A 17375-nucleotide genomic window follows, 5' to 3' on the forward strand; every position below is an offset into this window, starting at 1 on the left:
TACCCTGAGTTAACGAAAACTCTGGGTTTTCGGTTTCACAAAGCGAGTTCAGCTGCAGCCTCAGTGAGTCACTATGACGACACACTCCGTGAAGCTAACCTGCCCCCTAGCAGGTTTACTACAACTAACCCTGACTGACCCCGCCTCTTTGTCGGAAACCTGACAGTAGGAAGTGTCGGACATGGCGTGCCACTTCCTTGAAGAGCCAGTAGATCGTGAAGCCCAAATTCTCCGCAGAGCTCTCCGCCGGGAGAGAGTGATCAGAGCGCGTTTGGACATTTTATCATTTCCTGATGATTTTCTGTGCGAACGTTACCGTTTCTCAGCACAATCTATAATTTATTTGGATAACATCCTCAGGCCATATATTACGCATGTGACACATCGCGGACATGCTCTCAGTTCATTGCATATTATTTGTATTGCACTTCGGTTTCTTGCAAACGGGAGCTTTCTGTATAATATTGGTGACGCTGAGCACGTTTCCAAGGCTACCGTCTGTCGGGCAGTCAGGAATGTTACAGTTGCACTGAAACGTCTCCTGTACTCGTTTGTGGTGTTCCCCGGTCACAGACCCACAAGATTTATTAAAGAGGGATGCCACAAAATTGCAGGTATCAGGATGACCAAAACTTAATGTATGATGTGGTGATACTTGGACTACTACTTAAATTTTACATTTATTCTCACGGTTCCCAGGCGTGATTGGCTGTACAGATGGCACTCACATTCCAATCATTGCTCCTTCAGTAAATGAAGGAGACTATGTGAACAGGAAGTCTTTCCACAGCATTAATGTACAGGTACATAGTTCCCTGTAGCATTTCAAACTAACAAATTATTTCATTATAGTAATGGATGCTAATTTGTGTTCTCTGCACTGTGAAGATCATATGTGATGCTGCCAACATTATCACAAATGTGGAAGCCAAGTGGCCAGGCTCTGTCCATGACTCACAAATATTCCGTGAATGTACACTGAGCACAAAATGTGGACATGGTGAGTTGAGAATACTTTAAAATATATAAAGACCAATTGCTTCAGGGACATTTGAACTGAAGTGTACCCTTCTGTCTTAGGAGAGTTCACTGGCTACTTGCTTGGTGATAGGGGGTATCCATGTTTACCCTATTTGCTTACCCCTTACCCTGACCCTGAACCGGGCCCACAGCAGTGATATAATCTGGCTAATTGCAGGACAAGAGCCAGAATTGAAATGACTATCGGAATGCTTAAGGCCCGGTTCCAGTGCCTGCAAAGACTCAGGGTCACCCCAGAAAGGGCATGTGACATTATTGTGGCATGTGTGATTCTTCACAACATTGCCACAATTAGAGGAGAACACTGTCCTTCTGAACCAAACATCAGCAGTGATCCAAACCATGAACATCCTGACCCTCGCACGGACATACAAGATGGAAGAGCAGTCAGAGACACCATATGTCACAATCATTTCTTTTGACCCATCACCTCAACATGTTGAAAGAAGAATAAACAGATTTTTTGTTCAACTGGCTTTATTGGTCGCCTGTATTTCCTGTACACAAAGTATTAAAAGATGTAAACCTCATAAAGTGTCTCTGTTGCTTCCTCCTCTGTAACAGCTGTCAATGTTTCTTCATTATTTTCCTGTAGTAAAGAAATAGACAACATTGCTGTTCTACTGTAAACTCATATAATCTGTGGAGTATTACTCACAACTGCATGTTGGTCTGGCTCAACAGGAGGCTGCACCAGATGCAGTACACCATCACCATCAACTGATAGAATATGAGGTTTATACAGGTCACTTATAACTTACAAGGGACCAAATGGCAATTAACAAACATACCAATCACCTTACACTTCATTGTCATTATGCTCTCAAAGACAACCAAGACTGAGGCAAGGCAAAATCAGTCGGAAAATAACTTCACTACAAAATAATTCATTATGGTAGAGAGTTTATCAAATGAATGTGTCGCACTGCAAAGGTGACTGTGAAGAAAGGATGTATGCACATCATGTATTATTTTGGATTTACCCCCTATGTAGGCACTTGTGTCTTGCGGGGTTATTGACTCAGAGGATGTCCCCGCAGAGATGCCTTCGGCCACAGGGCGCCCACTGTTTTGGCTGAGGGCCAACTGCTCAGCCTCTGTGAGTGGTGGTGGTGGAGGACCCCCACCTGTTTTTCGGGCCTCCGCTTTTTTTCTGTTGGCTATAACGGGCCACATTTGAGCATACAGAGTAAGCAAATATGTACTTGTAATGTGCTCAGATAATTTCAATAAGTGCTTACAGAAAGAAAATTAATGTAGCCTCTAACTGCAATTGATTTACATGGGACAAACAGACCAAGCACTATGGCTCATAATACAATTACACCTCACCTGTTTGGACTATATTTTTATATTTCATTTTTACTTGCTGCCAGGAATGTTTGGGGCCTGTTGGGTTGCACCTGCGCTCACATCACATCACAAAATAAAATGTATAAAATAACAAATAAAATAACATATGATAAAATAACGTGTTAAATGGGTGGAAATCCCTCGATCAATGTTTAAATTAACACTCACGCATTGACTCTGTCGGCTATGTTTTGCCATGCATGCTTTTGCAGCTGTGGCTGTGTTACTTTTTTCCGCGGAATTTGCATGTTATCGGCATATGCTGCCATCAGAATTTCGGCCTCAAGCGCTGTGAAATACATTGACCGCGCCTTCTTTCCCTCCGTCTCCATGGTGACTCGCTTAATCTGTGCTCCGCTTATCAGGGCTTTATGTATCCTCGTCCGCGCGCTTCACTTGGGGTTAAAGCAACTCCGCGTTGACTGAACTAATTGTTATCAGCCTTTCTGAAACGGAATATTCCGAGTTGGACAGTTCGGGGTTACTCAACCGTGAGTGTCGTTTTTCACTCTGAGTTTTCCAAACCGGCTTCCTGAAACAGGGCCCAGAGGGCGATTGGAAACCTACCTGTATTCGGGACACTGTGTAGGCTATGTGAGTGGCTGAAACTGTTACCAGCAATCTACTTTTGGGCAGTGCATGAATTACATATTTGTTTTGGTTGTGTCCCACCCACTTTGTAATACTTCACATCCAATCCAGTAGCTTTGGCTATTTCCATCTGCAAGACTTTATATTGAGGCAATAATTGTTATTCAGTCAAAAGCAGTATCAAAATTAGTGCTGTCAAGAGATTAAAAAAAAATAGAGATTAATTAATTATGATTTTTAATTAATTGATCTAATTAATCTCTTTTTTAATCTCACCTAAAAATAGCTGAGGAAAGCCCTCAACTTATTGTGGCAGACCAAAAGACTGATATAACAAAGAAAGTGACTTTATAAAGTCATTTATTGTTTAACAAACGTTAAACAGATGCAACCATTTACATACTGTTGTATTCTTTTGTAAAATAAGTGGAAAAATAAATACAAATAAAATCAAATAAATTAAGTGCTGCAAGTTAGCACATCAGAGTTGCTCTTTTCTGAGCAATACAGCACTGAAATTCCTCTGCTTCAGATAATGAAAAATAAAACTGACATTGCAGTGCTGCAAGTTAGCACATCAAAGTATTCTTCCATCACAAAAAAAAAGTGCTGAACATCAAGCAATCTATTCTAGTAGGCTACAAATGACACAGCAGCTATGCTGACCACATGTGTCTCATTTCTTCTTCCTCAGCCAGTCGCTAAGACACACCAGCCTGGTAACATTTTCTGGAAGCAAGGCTGCCCTTTTCTTTTGCACTATGTGGCCTGCAAGGCTAAAGAGTCTCTCACAGGGTACAGAGGTAGCTGGGGAGGCCAGGTACTTTTGTGCTAGGACTGACAGCTTTTCATAGACTCCTGAGTGAGCATACCACCACTGCAGGGGGCAGTCATCAATACTGATGCTGGGTTCTGCTCTGTAGCGCTGCAGCTCTCCAGACTCAATTCCATCTTCTGAGTCAGAGTCAGACCCCAGAAGGAGTTCGCTCCTCCTCTTCTTCTGAGCTGGTCCATCATCCTCTGTGGAGGGCTGGAGACTATCTGCTCTTCTGGGCTCTGCTGCCTGGAGCATATTCTCCAGAATGGTCCACACCTGAATGAATGAATGAATGAATGAATGAATGAATGATTGTGATTAAAACTAAGTGCTTTTTTATTTTATTTTATTTAATCTTGAAAAGAACTTTGTGTTCCATATAATAAATAAAAGTTTGATTTGATAATGAATTGGACTCATTAGTCCAGCTTAACCTTATTGTCCTACCTGTTCCCTCTTTTCTCTTGGAAGACATTTCAAATCCTTAAACCGTGGATCCAATGCTGTGGCCACCTCGAACCATATCTCGTTGCCATTAGCTCGTCGTGCTGCCAGATCCTTCTGGAAGGCATTCTTGAACTTCACCACGTAGGCAGGATCATCATCAGTAATGTCCATGACACGGTACAGATGGCGAAAAGCAGGCAGCACTACAGAGCAAGAGACGTAGGCCTCACCACCCAGCAGCTCTGTCACATACCTGCAGAGGTGGAGAGGTTTGCTAAATAAACCTAGCTGGATTCATTTAAATCAAAGTGTAACTGATTTCCAATTTAATTGTCCTTAAAAGTTCCTTGTTATGTTCATTAATTTTGATTTTACACATGTAACAGTAGTTTATATAATTAAAATGGGAAGGTGTTTATTTGAACTTACTTGCATGGTTCAAGCAGGAGCTCCAGCCTCTGCAGTTTCGCCCACTCAGCTTCGGTTGGCAAGACCAACCTGTGGTTCTGTTGGTCCAACGTAGCCTGGACAGCCTCTCGGTTACATAGGAGGCGTGAGACCATTGCGAGAGTCGAGTTCCACCTGGTGGGTACATCCTGTATAAGTTGATCGCTCTTCTTTCCGAGTGCTACTTGCTGTTGGTTAAGTTCTGTGGTACTCGCAGGGCTTTGTTTAAAATGACCAACAATCTTGCGGCACTTTGCCAGTACACCGACAAAACCACTGCTATCCAGACATACCGTGATGGTCCTCTGGAGAATGTGAGCATTGCAGGCGATGTGCTCATATGGAAGTGCTCTCATAGCAGCCAGCATGTTTGCTGAGCTGTCTGTGCCAATGGTGGATATCTTGTTTTCAATACCCCAGTCATTTGCTACCTTGAGGAACTGTTCGGCGCATTTATCAGCAAAGTGCCTGGTTTCTGTTCTCATGACGGTCAGTGCAAATGAGTTGAGGTTCCACTCACTATCAATAAAGTGTCCAGTCACCCCAAAATAGCTGTGGTTGCCAGCTGAGGTCCAGTGATCTCCGGTTATAGCAACACAGTTGGGAGAATCCTCCGCCAAAATCTCAAGTTTGTTTTTCTTTTCGCCGTCGTACATTTTGCTGATTTTGGTCGTTACTGTAGTCCTGCACGGCGGCTTGTATGACGGGTCATTGGACGCAATTTGCAACACCTCTGTCAATCCTTCGTCCTCTACTATATTTATCGGCCTACAGTTCATCGCTATCCACTTGGCAATAACATTAGTCAGCCTGTCGGTCGCAGACTTGCTCATACGAGGGGTATTCTCTAGTTTTGTTTGGCGAAAAGCTTTGCTCTGGCTTGCTATATTGCTAACGTCTTCACTGCTAGCTGTTGCTGCACTCGCGGCTGGGTGCTTTGCGTTGAGGTGATAGGCCAAACTTGAGCTGCTTCGGTGGTAAGCAAACTCCTTCTTACACTCTAGGCAGACCACTTTACCTTTGTCAATGGTGCCGTCGGGGCGTTTATGAAATACAAATTTCCCGTTCATTGGGCCAACAACTCTCAGATGCGCCTCCATATCCACACTGTAAGCTAATCACCACTTCTCACCTTGACCTCACGACGTGACTCCACCCCCAACAAGTCAAGCACAAGGAGCCCAGCACATAAAAACGGATTTTATAACATAGCAACTCTCATACAAAATCAATGACGTCAAGAGATTAAAAATTAGATTAACGAGATTAAAAAACATAACGCGCTAAATAGCATTGTAATTAATTAATCGCAATTAACGCGATAATTTGACACCCCTAATCAAAATATGCAAAGGAGGGATCAACAACGCTGAACAGGCAAATCACAATAGTTGTAGGTGGTGGTTGTAGAACCCTCTTTTTTATCAGGTGGAGTCTCTCATTCAAGTAAGGTGTGATTTTTTGAGCATTACTTTATTGAATCACTTCACATTGTAAAATCAGCATTGAGTGAAGGTAAGAATGGCACAAATAAATCATTTATAAAATTTCAGTCTTACTCTTTTTTTAAGGCACTCAGGAAGCCAATGTTAAAATGCTACGAGCGGGATAACCTCATTAGGATTAAACGTTTCTTTTAGGACCGGTTAGTGATCTGTCTTGCTTAGCTGACTGCAAAAGAGTCTCCTGCAGGCCAAAGATGCTTCACTGGTTTTGATTTTGCTTGGCACCGCTGTCTCCTGCTGATGTTTAATCAAAGGTTTGGGAGGGGGTTTTTTTTACCTGCTGGGAAGGTGTTGATGTTGAAATGACAGTGATGAATTACCTTTATGCGCTGTGACCTCAGGTGGTACATTTGCACCCATCCTTATTTAATCTTCTCTTCTTTTTTTCGACCAACTTTGTTTTGGCAGGATGCAGTGAAGCTGGATGATTCTGGGTGACTTTAATCAACAGAAAATGACATTTGGGAGTTGGCAGTTGGCAGAGGCAGTTCTAAGACTTGAAATAAGAAATTGGAACAAAAAAAGTAACATTAAGATGATTTTAGACACTAAAAGTTGCTCTGTCTGTCACACAAGGACGGTATGTAGAAAGGAGATTACAAATCATTGTATTTCTTACAAAGAATATCTCAAAATATGGCACGTTGATATATCACCGTGTCATTTTTACAACAGCGTACATGCACGTCTCTCCATGCTAACGCTTGCATATACCGTGTGTTTTATTGCAACTGAATTTGCATCCGCAAATCACCTAATCCCGATTGTACTTTGTCATTCGGCAAATGATTTAATAGCACGTAAAAGCAGGGCAGAGAAATGTGAGACGGCGTGGCCGATAGCTTCGGCATCATGAAATATTCAGTTGAGTGCACAGACTCTGAAATGATTTTATCAGCTGATTCATTTGAATCTGTTAGACATATGCTGCTAGAGACCTGAAAGATGTGGCCTCCCATCCGAGAAAACAAAGAGGAACTGATGACTGAATCAGACATGTCCTCCGCTAGATCTTCCCTCGCATTGTTTAGAATGGCTAATAAATCTAGTGCGCATGCGCCAACCAGCGTGCAGCCTGTTACAGTCGCTCCTGCTTTTCTCTTAGTTTAGCTCTTTTTTCTTACGTATTCTTTTTTTTTTCTGACTTGTATTTTCCTCCGTTTTCTATCTCTTACTCAATCATGTGGATTGAGAGAGTTTTTGTTCTTCTGGTGGCCGTGGAACTGTTACTTTTATCATGGAACGGGACCGCGGCACATCTCCTACACGCACGGACTGTTTACTCCAGAGATCAGCTGATCGCCCTGATGCCGGCCGGCTCGCTGGCCAGGCCCGCAGAAGTGCCCGCAGAAGTACCAGCTGAAATTTGGAGGAAAACACATCGGGGATGCAGAGGTCAAGGACAGAAGAGAAGAAAAAAGGTGACGGTGAGACAGCGGAGGCTCGAAGCGAGGAGGAGGTTTAAACCGTGTCTGCCGTCTATCGTGATGGGAAATGTGCGATCGTTGGCAAGTAAAATCGACGAGCTCTCAGCACTGGTACGGAGTCAGAGGGAATACCGAGAGTGTAGCCTGATGTGTTTCACCGAATCATGGCTGCACCAGGTCATTCCCGATGAGAATGCTTCCGTGGAAGGCTTCCACACTGTTCGGGCGGACAGGGACAGCATCGCTAGCGGTAAGCGTAAAGGAGGTGGGCTTGCTGTTTTAGTTAACAACCGGTGGTGTAACCCTGCCAACATAACAATCAAAGAAAGGATTTGTTGCCCGGACACTGAACTGTGTGCTGTTGGACTCAGGCCGTATTATTTACCCAGGGAATTCTCTCACGTCATCTTGGTGGCTGTTTATGTTCCCCCCTCTGCTAACCCCACAGCTGCATGTGACACTATCCACTCTGCCATAGCTCGGCTACAGACTCAGCACCCGAGTGCCTTTATTGTGATCTCGGGTGACTTCAACCATGTATCACTGGACAATACACTACCAACATTCAAACAATATGTGGACTGTCCCACCAGGGGAGAGAAAACTTTAGACTTACTGTATGCTAACGTCAAGGATGCATACAGCTCCTCCTCCCTCCCCCCACTTGGTAGGTCAGATCATAACCTGATTCACCTCACCCCCCGCTATGTGCCAATTGTGAGGAGGGAACCTGTGACCACCAGGACTGTTAGGAGGTGGTCAGAGGAGGCAATAGCGGAACTACAGGGCTGTTTCGAGGTGACCGACTGGGAAACACTCTGTGAGCCTCACGCCGAGGACATCAATGGGCTTACTGAGTGTATCACAGACTACATAACTTTCTGCACCGACTCCATTGTTCCAGCTCAGACTGTTCATTGTTACCCAAATAACAAGCCGTGGGTGACTAAGGACATCAAAGCCCTCCTCAACAACAAGAAGAGGGCTTTCAGAGGGGGCAACAAAGAGGAGGTGAGGAAGATCCAGGTGTTACTAAAGGACAAGATCAGAGAGGCTAAGGACAATTACAGGAGGAAGCTGGAGTGGAAACTCCAGCAGAACAGCATGAGAGAGGTGTGGAGGGGCATGAAGACCATCACTGGATTCAGGCCAACCAACAGCAGGGGAGCTGAGGGAGGTGAGAATAGAGCCGACGAGTTGAATCTGTTTTTCAATAGATTCGACACCACAGTGTCTGCTCCCACCCCCACAACCTCACCTGCAGTCAGCCTGGAATCCAGAGCCACACCACTGTGCCAGCCTCTCTCTTCACATGTTGCCTCCTGTGAGATTCCTGACACCCCTCCCCCACCCATCACCTTCACTCAATACCAGGTTGAGATGCAAATGAGGAGACTTCACTCAGGCAAGTCTGCTGGACCAGACGGAGTGAGTCCCCTTGTCCTCAAGGCCTGTGCCCCCCAGCTGTGTGGAGTCTTTCATAAACTGTTTATGCTGAGTCTGAGTCTGCAGAGGGTCCCGGTGATGTGGAAGACATCATGCCTCGTCCCTGTACCAAAGACGCCTCGTCCCAGTGGCCCCCAGGATTACAGGCCCGTGGCACTGACCTCCCACATCATGAAGACCCTGGAAAGGCTCATCCTGGACCAGCTGCGACCCATAGTAAGACCACATCTGGATCCCCTTCAGTTCGCTTATCAGCCTCGTCTCGGAACTGAGGACGCCATCATCTACCTGCTCAATCGTGTCTACACCCATCTGGACCAGCCGGCGAGCACTGTGAGGGTCATGTTTTTTGACTTTTCCAGTGCTTTCAACACCATCAGGCCGACCCTCCTGGGTGATAAGTTAGCAGCGATGCAGGTGGATGCTTCTCTGGTGTCCTGGATTGTTGATTACCTGACAGGAAGACCACAATATGTACGTCTCCCACAGTGTGTGTCTGACAAGGTGATTAGCAACACAGGGGCACCACAGGGGACTGTCCTCTCCCCCTTCCTCTTCACCCTCTACACCACAGACTTCAGCCACTGCACAGAGACCTGCCATCTTCAGAAGTTTTCTGATGACTCTGCGGTGGTTGGATGCATCAGCAGGGATGATGAGACAGAGTACCGGGCTGTGGTCGACTCCTTTGTCACGTGGTGTGAGCAGAATCATCTGCAGCTCAACGTGGCAAAGACCAAGGAACTGATCGTGGACTTCAGGAAGACCAGGAAACACTTGACCCCTGTTTCAATCCAGGGGGTCAGTGTTGACATTGTGGAGGACTATAAATACCTTGGAGTACACATTGACAATAAACTGGACTGGGCTAAAAACACCACAGCACTTTACAGGAAGGGCCAGAGTCGTCTCTATTTTTTGAGGCGACTGAGGTCCTTCAACATCTGCCAGAAAATGCTGAGGATTTTCTATGAGTCTGTGGTGGCCAGTGCGATCCTCTATGCTGTTGCATGCTGGGGGAGCAGGCTGAGGGTCGCAGATGCCAACAGACTTAATAAACTGATCCGTAAGGCCAGCAATGTTGTGGGGATGGAGCTGGACTCCCTCAAGGTGGTGTCGGAGAGGCGGATGCTGTCCAAGATAAAGACAATGTTGGATAACACCTCCCACCCACTCCATGACATGTTGGTCAGTCACAGGAGCTCGTTCAGTGAGAGACTGAGATTACCGAAAAGCACCACTGAACGACACAGGAAATCATTCCTGCCTGTGGCCATCTCCCTGTACAACGCATCCACTTAACACACTGTTTGCTGCTACAACTACACATGTTTCTTTTCCAAATATTTATTTATAAGTGACTTATGTATGTATGTATGTATATATATGTATATATTGTACTATTCTTAGTTAGCGTATTGTCTGTCTTGTCTTAATGTTGGTTTAAAATGGAGCACTGTAACAAAAAATAATTTCCCCCAGGGATCAATAAAGTATTCTGATTCTGATTCTGATTCTGAAATGGCGTGCAGTCTCCATAAAGCAAACCGGGGGGTTGTTAAGATCTCGTAATAATGGCTTCATCGTGATGCACATTCCTAATGCGACCCTGCTGCACGCTTGCATGTTAGACAACTGTACAATGATGCCACTGATCCCACCTGTGCTTACCCAGCATGCACCAGCAGAGATGTGGCTCATTTGTTTTTTTTGTTTTTTGTTTTTTGTTTTTTTTTGTTTTTTTTGGCCTGTCCCGTTTGGCTCTTTTGCCATCAGAATTGTTGTCTAAAGGCAAAGAAAGATGCCCAACGGATTTACTTTACCAAACTGACCATCCCAGCCTTGCCGTAATGGTCCATTTGATTCACCTTTTATTGTTTATTTTATTTTCACTTACTGAATACGGGACAGACTTGACTGGGGGAAAGAAGGGGAGAAAGAAAGAGGGAAAGAGAAACAGCTGAGAAGGGGGACGGGGGAGAAGGGCAAAAGACAAAAACCAACAGAACGGGCAGAGAAAAAAAAATGCATATATCAATCACCTGGATCACCTGCTGAGAAAGAAAAAAGAAAGCAAGCAGAAGAGAACAAGAGTAATAGAATAAACAACATCACAATGATATATGGGAATATGACAGTAAATACTAAATGTTAAACATTATTGTGCAGCACATAAGTATTTAGTATTTATTTATTTATTGTCATTGTCAAGAACAATGAAATTGCGTTTGGGGCTTCCATACAACCCAAAAAAAAGAAGAAAATAATAAATACCCCTTAAAACCCAAGTGTACATATTTAACCCAGTGTGACTCCAATGCAATAAGACAATCCTTAGCAATAATGTTCGTAGAAATTCAGACAAAGACCTGAGAAACATGACAAAATACAACAATGCAACCCGTTCAATATTATTGTACTGTGAGATATGATATCAGATATGATAGTTATCTATTTAAGAAAGAGGGGGGGGCGGGGGGGGGGGGGCAGGAGGGGGAAGAGAATAAAGATATGATGCACCAATGCAGACCAGTTCATTGCTATTAAGAAGTTGGATATGGTTATTGTCCGTGAGAGGGGGGCAGAGAGTTCAGGAGCCTCACAGCCTGTGGATACAGGCTGTTGGCCATTCTGGATGTTCTGGCCTGTATAGACCTGTACCTTCTCCCTGAGGGAAGCAGGTGGAAAAGGTGGCACGCAGGGTGATGTTGGTCCCGCAGGATACTGTGCACCCTCCTCAGACAGCGAGTGGGGAAGATATTACTGATCTCTGGCAGACTTGTTCCAATAATTCTGCCAGCTTCCTTCACCACCCGCTGGAGTGCTTGCTGATCGGCCTTGGTGCAGCTGGGGAACCACACTAGAAATCCATACGTCAGAACGCTGCTGATGGCACAGTTGTAGAAGTTCAACATCAGAGATCTGGGAATGTGTGCGCTCCGCAGTCTCCTCAGGTAGTAGAGGCGCTGTTGGGCCTTCCGTACAACTGAGGTGATATGGTTGCCCCAGGACAGGTCCTCGGTCACAGTTACCCCCAAGAATTTAAAACTGCTCACCCTCTCCACCGCCTCACTGCCAATGAAGAGAGGCAGATGGTTGTTATGACCCCTCTTCCGGAAATCTACAATGATCTCCTTGGTCTTTTTGGTGTTTAAGACCAAGTTATTGTCGTGGCACCATGACTCTAGTTGTTGCACCTCTGTCCTATAGTTTGTCTCATCATTGTTGGATATAAGTCCGAGCACTGTAGTGTCATCTGCAAACTTAACAATGAGATTGGACGCGCGGGAGGAAATACAGTCATGGGTGAAGAGAGTGTATAGCAGAGGGCTCAGAACACACCCCTGAGGGGCACCGGTGTTGACCACAAGGGTGGAAGAGGTGTTCTTACCCACTCTGACACTCTGTCTACGGTTAGTGAGGAAGTCTACAATCCAGTTGCACAGAGAGGAGTTAAGTCCCAGTTGGTGGAGTTTGGGACGGAGTTTGTATGGCCGGATGGTATTAAAAGCCGAGCTGTAGTCTACAAAGAGGAGCCGTGCATAGGTGTTCCTGTGTTCCAAGTGCTTCAGTAATGTGTGCAGCACTGTGGCGATCGCATCCTCGGTTGACCGGTTCTCCCTGTATGCAAACTGGTGCGAGTCCAGGGATGGTGGAAAAGCAGCTCTGATGTGTTTAATGACCAGTCTCTCCAGGCATTTGGCGGGAATGGGGGTGAGTGCCACAGGTCTGAAATCGTTCAGACATGTGACATTTGACTGTTTTGGGATGGGAACGATGGTTGCTGCTTTGAAACAGGATGGTACCAGTGAACAGGACAACGAGGTGTTATATATAGAGGTGAAGACGTCCGCCAGGTCCGCAGCACAGTCTTTTAGCACCCGGCCCAGCACTCCATCCGGCCCGGCCGCCTTCCTGGTGTTAATGCTCCGGAACACACGCCTCAGCTCATGAGTGCTCAGGACCGGAGCAGGGTCGGTTGAGGGGAGAGGGGACAGGACAGGGTCGGTGTTCTCCCTGTCAAAACGGGCATAAAAGAGATTTAGATCCTCAGCCAGAGTAGAACTGTCGGCTGAGGGTGATGGTGTTCTTCTTTTGTAGTCCGTGATAGCCCTGATGCCCTCCCAGACCTGCCTTGGGTTTGTGTTGTTCTCAAACCTGGCCTCGATACGCCTCCTGTGCTGCTGCTTGGCAGGCTTGATGCCTCTTCTCAGGTTGGCCCTGGCAGCACTGTATGCCTCCTGGTCCCCGGATTTGAAAGCGTTGTTCCTTGTTCGAATAAGTTGTTGAACTCCGTGTGTCATCCAGGGTGGATTATTAGGGAACACACGGAATCGTTTCCAAGTTGTTACATTGTCCACACAGAAACAGATGTAGTCCAAGACAGTGGAGGTGTAACTGTCCAATGCGACACGATTGTCAGTGTCCTGCCCTTGAATACATCCCAGTCTGTGCAGTGGAAACAGTCCTGAAGCATCGGAGTAGCATCCTGCGGCCATGTTCTCACGGTTTTGGTTGTAATCCCAGTGCTCTTGATCTTTTGTGTGTATATTGGGTGTAGCAGAAGGGAGAGATGGTCTGACAGACCCAGGTGGGGATAAGCCTGGGCTCTGTACGCATTCGCCATGTTGGTGTACACCTGGTCCAACGTTCTATCTCCTCTGGTAGCACACTTCACATTACGGTGGAAGTTGTGAAGTACAGATTTCAGGTCCGCGTGGTTAAAATCCCCAGCCGCAATAAAGACACTGTCCGGGTGTGCTACCAGGCTGTTATTGATGCTGCTGCTCAATTGTGCTAACGCTAGCTTAGCATTAGCATCTGGTGGAATGTAAACAGCGCAGATGTAAACGGCAGAAAATTCCCGAGGGAGATAGAATGGACGGCACTTTAACACCAACAGTTCTACCTCTGTACTGCACAGTTTTTCCGTTACCGTGACGTTCGTGCACCAAAGGTTGTTAATATAGATGCACAGCCCCCCGCCAGTCTTCTTACCCGAGTCCGCAGACCTGTCGGCTCGATAGGCGGTGCGGCCTGCTAGATCGATAGCCGCATCGGGAATGGCGCTGTCCAGCCAGGTTTCAGTGAAAATCATGCACGAACAGTTATTAAAAGTCCGTCGAGTGGCGATCTGCAGTCGTATTTCATCCAGTTTGTAACGGATTGAACGGGCGTTGGAGAGGAATATGATCGGGAGTGGTGGTTTAAACGGACTAGTCTTTAGCCGTGCCCACAGGCCTCCCCGCTTGCCTCTCTTCTGCCTCCGCTCGCAACGTCTCCTCCTGCGGCTTGCTGTTGCGGGTAGCCCCGGGGGTTGCTTAACGATCTCCGGGGGGATGAGATACTCGGATGTTAGTTGAAGATCTCCACGGCTTAGTTGTAGTAGATCATCTCTGTTGTATTGAAGTAACCCCAGACTGTGTGAAATAATACACAGTACCACCAAAAGTGCAAAAGTGTAGGAGCTCCGGGCCGCTGCGTCTGTGCGCGCCGCCATCTTCAGATCAACAGAACACAGTGTGCTTTGAGGTAGGAGCCAAAAAGGGTGTAGTTTGTGGGTGTGATCACCCGTGTGTACACCTGTGAGCATGGACGCGCTTGTTTTTTGTTTTTTAAAAGGTTCCTTCATGTAATAATCTGCTAGAGGGTGTGGGGGGGCCACAGCCCCGTCCTCCAGGGCATGAAGCAGGTGTGGATGAGATCAAAACTCCAGACATCCAGAGGCCCCCAGAACACAAGAGACCAAGGAAGATCAACACAGGGGCAGCTGCGCCACTGTCCCGGAAAGAGCTGAGGAGAGTCCCAGATGAGGGCTCACTCAGCAGCCGCGGAGCAGAAGCCAGGGGGAGTTGCAGTGACGCGCCCGTGAGCTCCGCCGGCAGCCAGCTGCGCCTGAGTGACCGAGCCCCAGGCCGAGAGGCCGGGGGCACCCCACCTCCGAAGTGGCCCGAGCGAGCCCCAGGCTCCAGGCCCCGATAAGCGGCCGCCAAGGAGTGAGCCGGTGTGTACCTGGACGTCCATCCCCGGACACAAAGAACCACCAACGCACCGATGTCTGAGGGGGTCCGCCACTGGCAGGGGAAGTGGTGGTAGGGGGAGATAGGCCTCCAAACCTTGGAGGGCCTGAGATGTCCCCAGAGAGGTGGCGCCTGACACCCAACCTGACATATAGACACAGACATACAGGCACACACAGATACAAACATCCATTCCCACCCTCATGCTCTCATATGCTCTTACTCCACACTCAACCAACGTGGAGACAGACATAAAGAGACGTTGTACACACGATCACACTCCCCAAGCGTACTCTACAAACCGGGTCTAGGTGCCCCCGCCCCTGGAGGGGGGAACTGCACCCAGACCCAGGTGGTGTTTCCCTTTTCCCTGTGGTGGGGGGAGGCAGACCGCCCCGACTCCGCAGCAGCAGGAAGGCTCCACACTCCAGACCGCAGTCGGACGGCCAACTCCTCCTCCTAGTCCTAGCCCCCCTGCTCCAGCAGGTCGCAGAGAATGGGGGTGAGAGAAGACTCCAAACCTCCCTCCACCCGCTCATTGTAATGTTGATGCATGTGTGTTCTAAGGTGCATTTAAAACCCAGGAGGGCTTGGAGCTACCTGCCAGAGAGCAGCAGGTAAGCGCATGGTCCCTCCTGCTAGCCCTCAATGTCTACGTGTATTTAAAATTGAGAGGTGGGCAACGATGCCAGGGGTGGGGTGTACACCCTGATGGTACTTTGGACTCCGTGTATCGTGCCCACCCCCAAGATCCTATATGTATGTGTAATGAGAGTGTGAGTAATGTGAATGTCTAAGTTGTGGGATAAAATTGAGGCAGAGGCAGCCAGAAGGGGACAGAGGGGGGGGGGGGGGGGTAGCCTCCTCTGCACCCTGGTGACATACCCCTACTCCAAGGCCCTGCATGTGTGGGTGGTTGTGGTGGAGCGGGAAGAGGGAGGCAGCTGGAGATGGGGAGGGAAGGAAGGGAGGGGCAAGTGACCCCTCCCTGGGGCCAGCTCCCCCGCTGACCCCAGTAGGCACCCCCATACTCCGCGACCCGCCAGGGAAAGGGGGCCCAGGCCCATCCAGACCGGGCCCAGTGCAGCAGCGCCGCCCGGCCCCACAGAATGTGGGGTCTTGCTTAGCTGACTGCAAAAGAGTCTCCTGCAGGCCAAAGATGCTTCACTGGTTTTGATTTTGCTTGGCACCGCTGTCTCCTGCTGATGTTTAATCAAAGGTTTGGGAGGGTTTTTTTTTTACCTGCTGGGAAGGTGTTGATGTTGAAATGACAGTGATGAATTACCTTTATGCGCTGTGACCTCAAGTGGTACATTTGCACCCATCCTTATTTAATCTTCTCTTCTTTTTTTCGACCAACTTTGTTTTGGCAGGATGCAGTGAAGCTGGATGATTCTGGGTGACTTTAATCAACAGAAAATGACATTTGGGTAAGTTGGCAGAGGCAGTTCTAAGACTTGAAATAAGAAATTGGAACAAAAAAAGTAACATTAAGATGATTTTAGACACTAAAAGTTGCTCTGTCTGTCACACAAGGACGGTATGTAGAAAGGAGATTACAAATCATTGTATTTCTTACAAAGAATATCTCAAAATATGGCACGTTGATATATCACCGTGTCATTTTTACAACAGCGTACATGCACGTCTCTCCATGCTAACGCTTGCATATACCGTGTGTTTTATTGCAACTGAATTTGCATCCGCAAATCACCTAATCCCGATTGTACTTTGTCATTTGGCAAATGATTTAATAGCACGTAAAAGCAGGGCAGAGAAATGTGAGACGGCGTGGCCGATAGCTTCGGCATCATGAAATATTCAGTTGAGTGCACAGACTCTGAAATGATTTTATCAGCTGATTCATTTGAATCTGTTAGACATATGCTGCTAGAGACCTGAAAGATGTGGCCTCCCATCCGAGAAAACAAAGAGGAACTGATGACTGAATCAGACATGTCCTCCGCTAGATCTTCCCTCGCATTGTTTAGAATGGCTAATAAATGGCGTGCAGTCTCCATAAAGCAAACCGGGGGGTTGTTAAGATCTCGTAATAATGGCTTCATCGTGATGCACATTCCTAATGCGACCCTGCTGCACGCTTGCATGTTAGACAACTGTACAATGATGCCACTGATCCCACCTGTGCTTACCCAGCATGCACCAGCAGAGATGTGGCTCATTTGTGAGAGGAGTAAAGGAAATAGAGTCAAAGAAATATTAGCAGAAGGTGTTTGTTGACAGATACCAGAACCACAAATAAAAGTCTCCCAAGTGAATC

At 47.0% G+C, this 17375-nt stretch overlaps 1 protein-coding gene and 1 long non-coding RNA gene across 2 annotated transcripts; one reads left to right on the plus strand and one right to left on the minus strand.

Annotated features, from left to right (window-relative positions):
• The first annotated feature begins 342 nt into the window (after positions 1–342).
• On the plus strand, positions 343–1512 carry LOC146706129 (uncharacterized). Its single transcript, XR_014921739.1, has 2 exons — positions 343–1000; positions 1081–1512. It is a non-coding gene; the product is annotated as an uncharacterized LOC146706129 (long non-coding RNA).
• A 1816-nt stretch (positions 1513–3328) lies between these two features.
• LOC146706130 (E3 SUMO-protein ligase ZBED1-like) lies at positions 3329–6026 on the minus strand. The gene is made up of 3 exons (XM_085464152.1): positions 4679–6026; positions 4250–4502; positions 3329–4078 (listed from the first exon to the last, which is right to left on the minus strand). The coding sequence occupies exons 1-3, from the start codon at positions 5794–5796 to the stop codon at positions 3662–3664; spliced, it is 1788 nt and encodes a 595-aa protein (XP_085320278.1). The 5' UTR covers positions 5797–6026; the 3' UTR covers positions 3329–3661.
• Between the last annotated feature and the right edge of the window lie 11349 nt (positions 6027–17375).

The sequence above is a fragment of the Copadichromis virginalis genome, linkage group LG7, assembly GCF_057382275.1.
Source record: "Copadichromis virginalis isolate Kocher_CV1m ecotype Utaka linkage group LG7, C_Virginalis_male_GT1.1, whole genome shotgun sequence".
Taxonomy (NCBI): Eukaryota; Metazoa; Chordata; class Actinopteri; order Cichliformes; family Cichlidae; genus Copadichromis; species Copadichromis virginalis.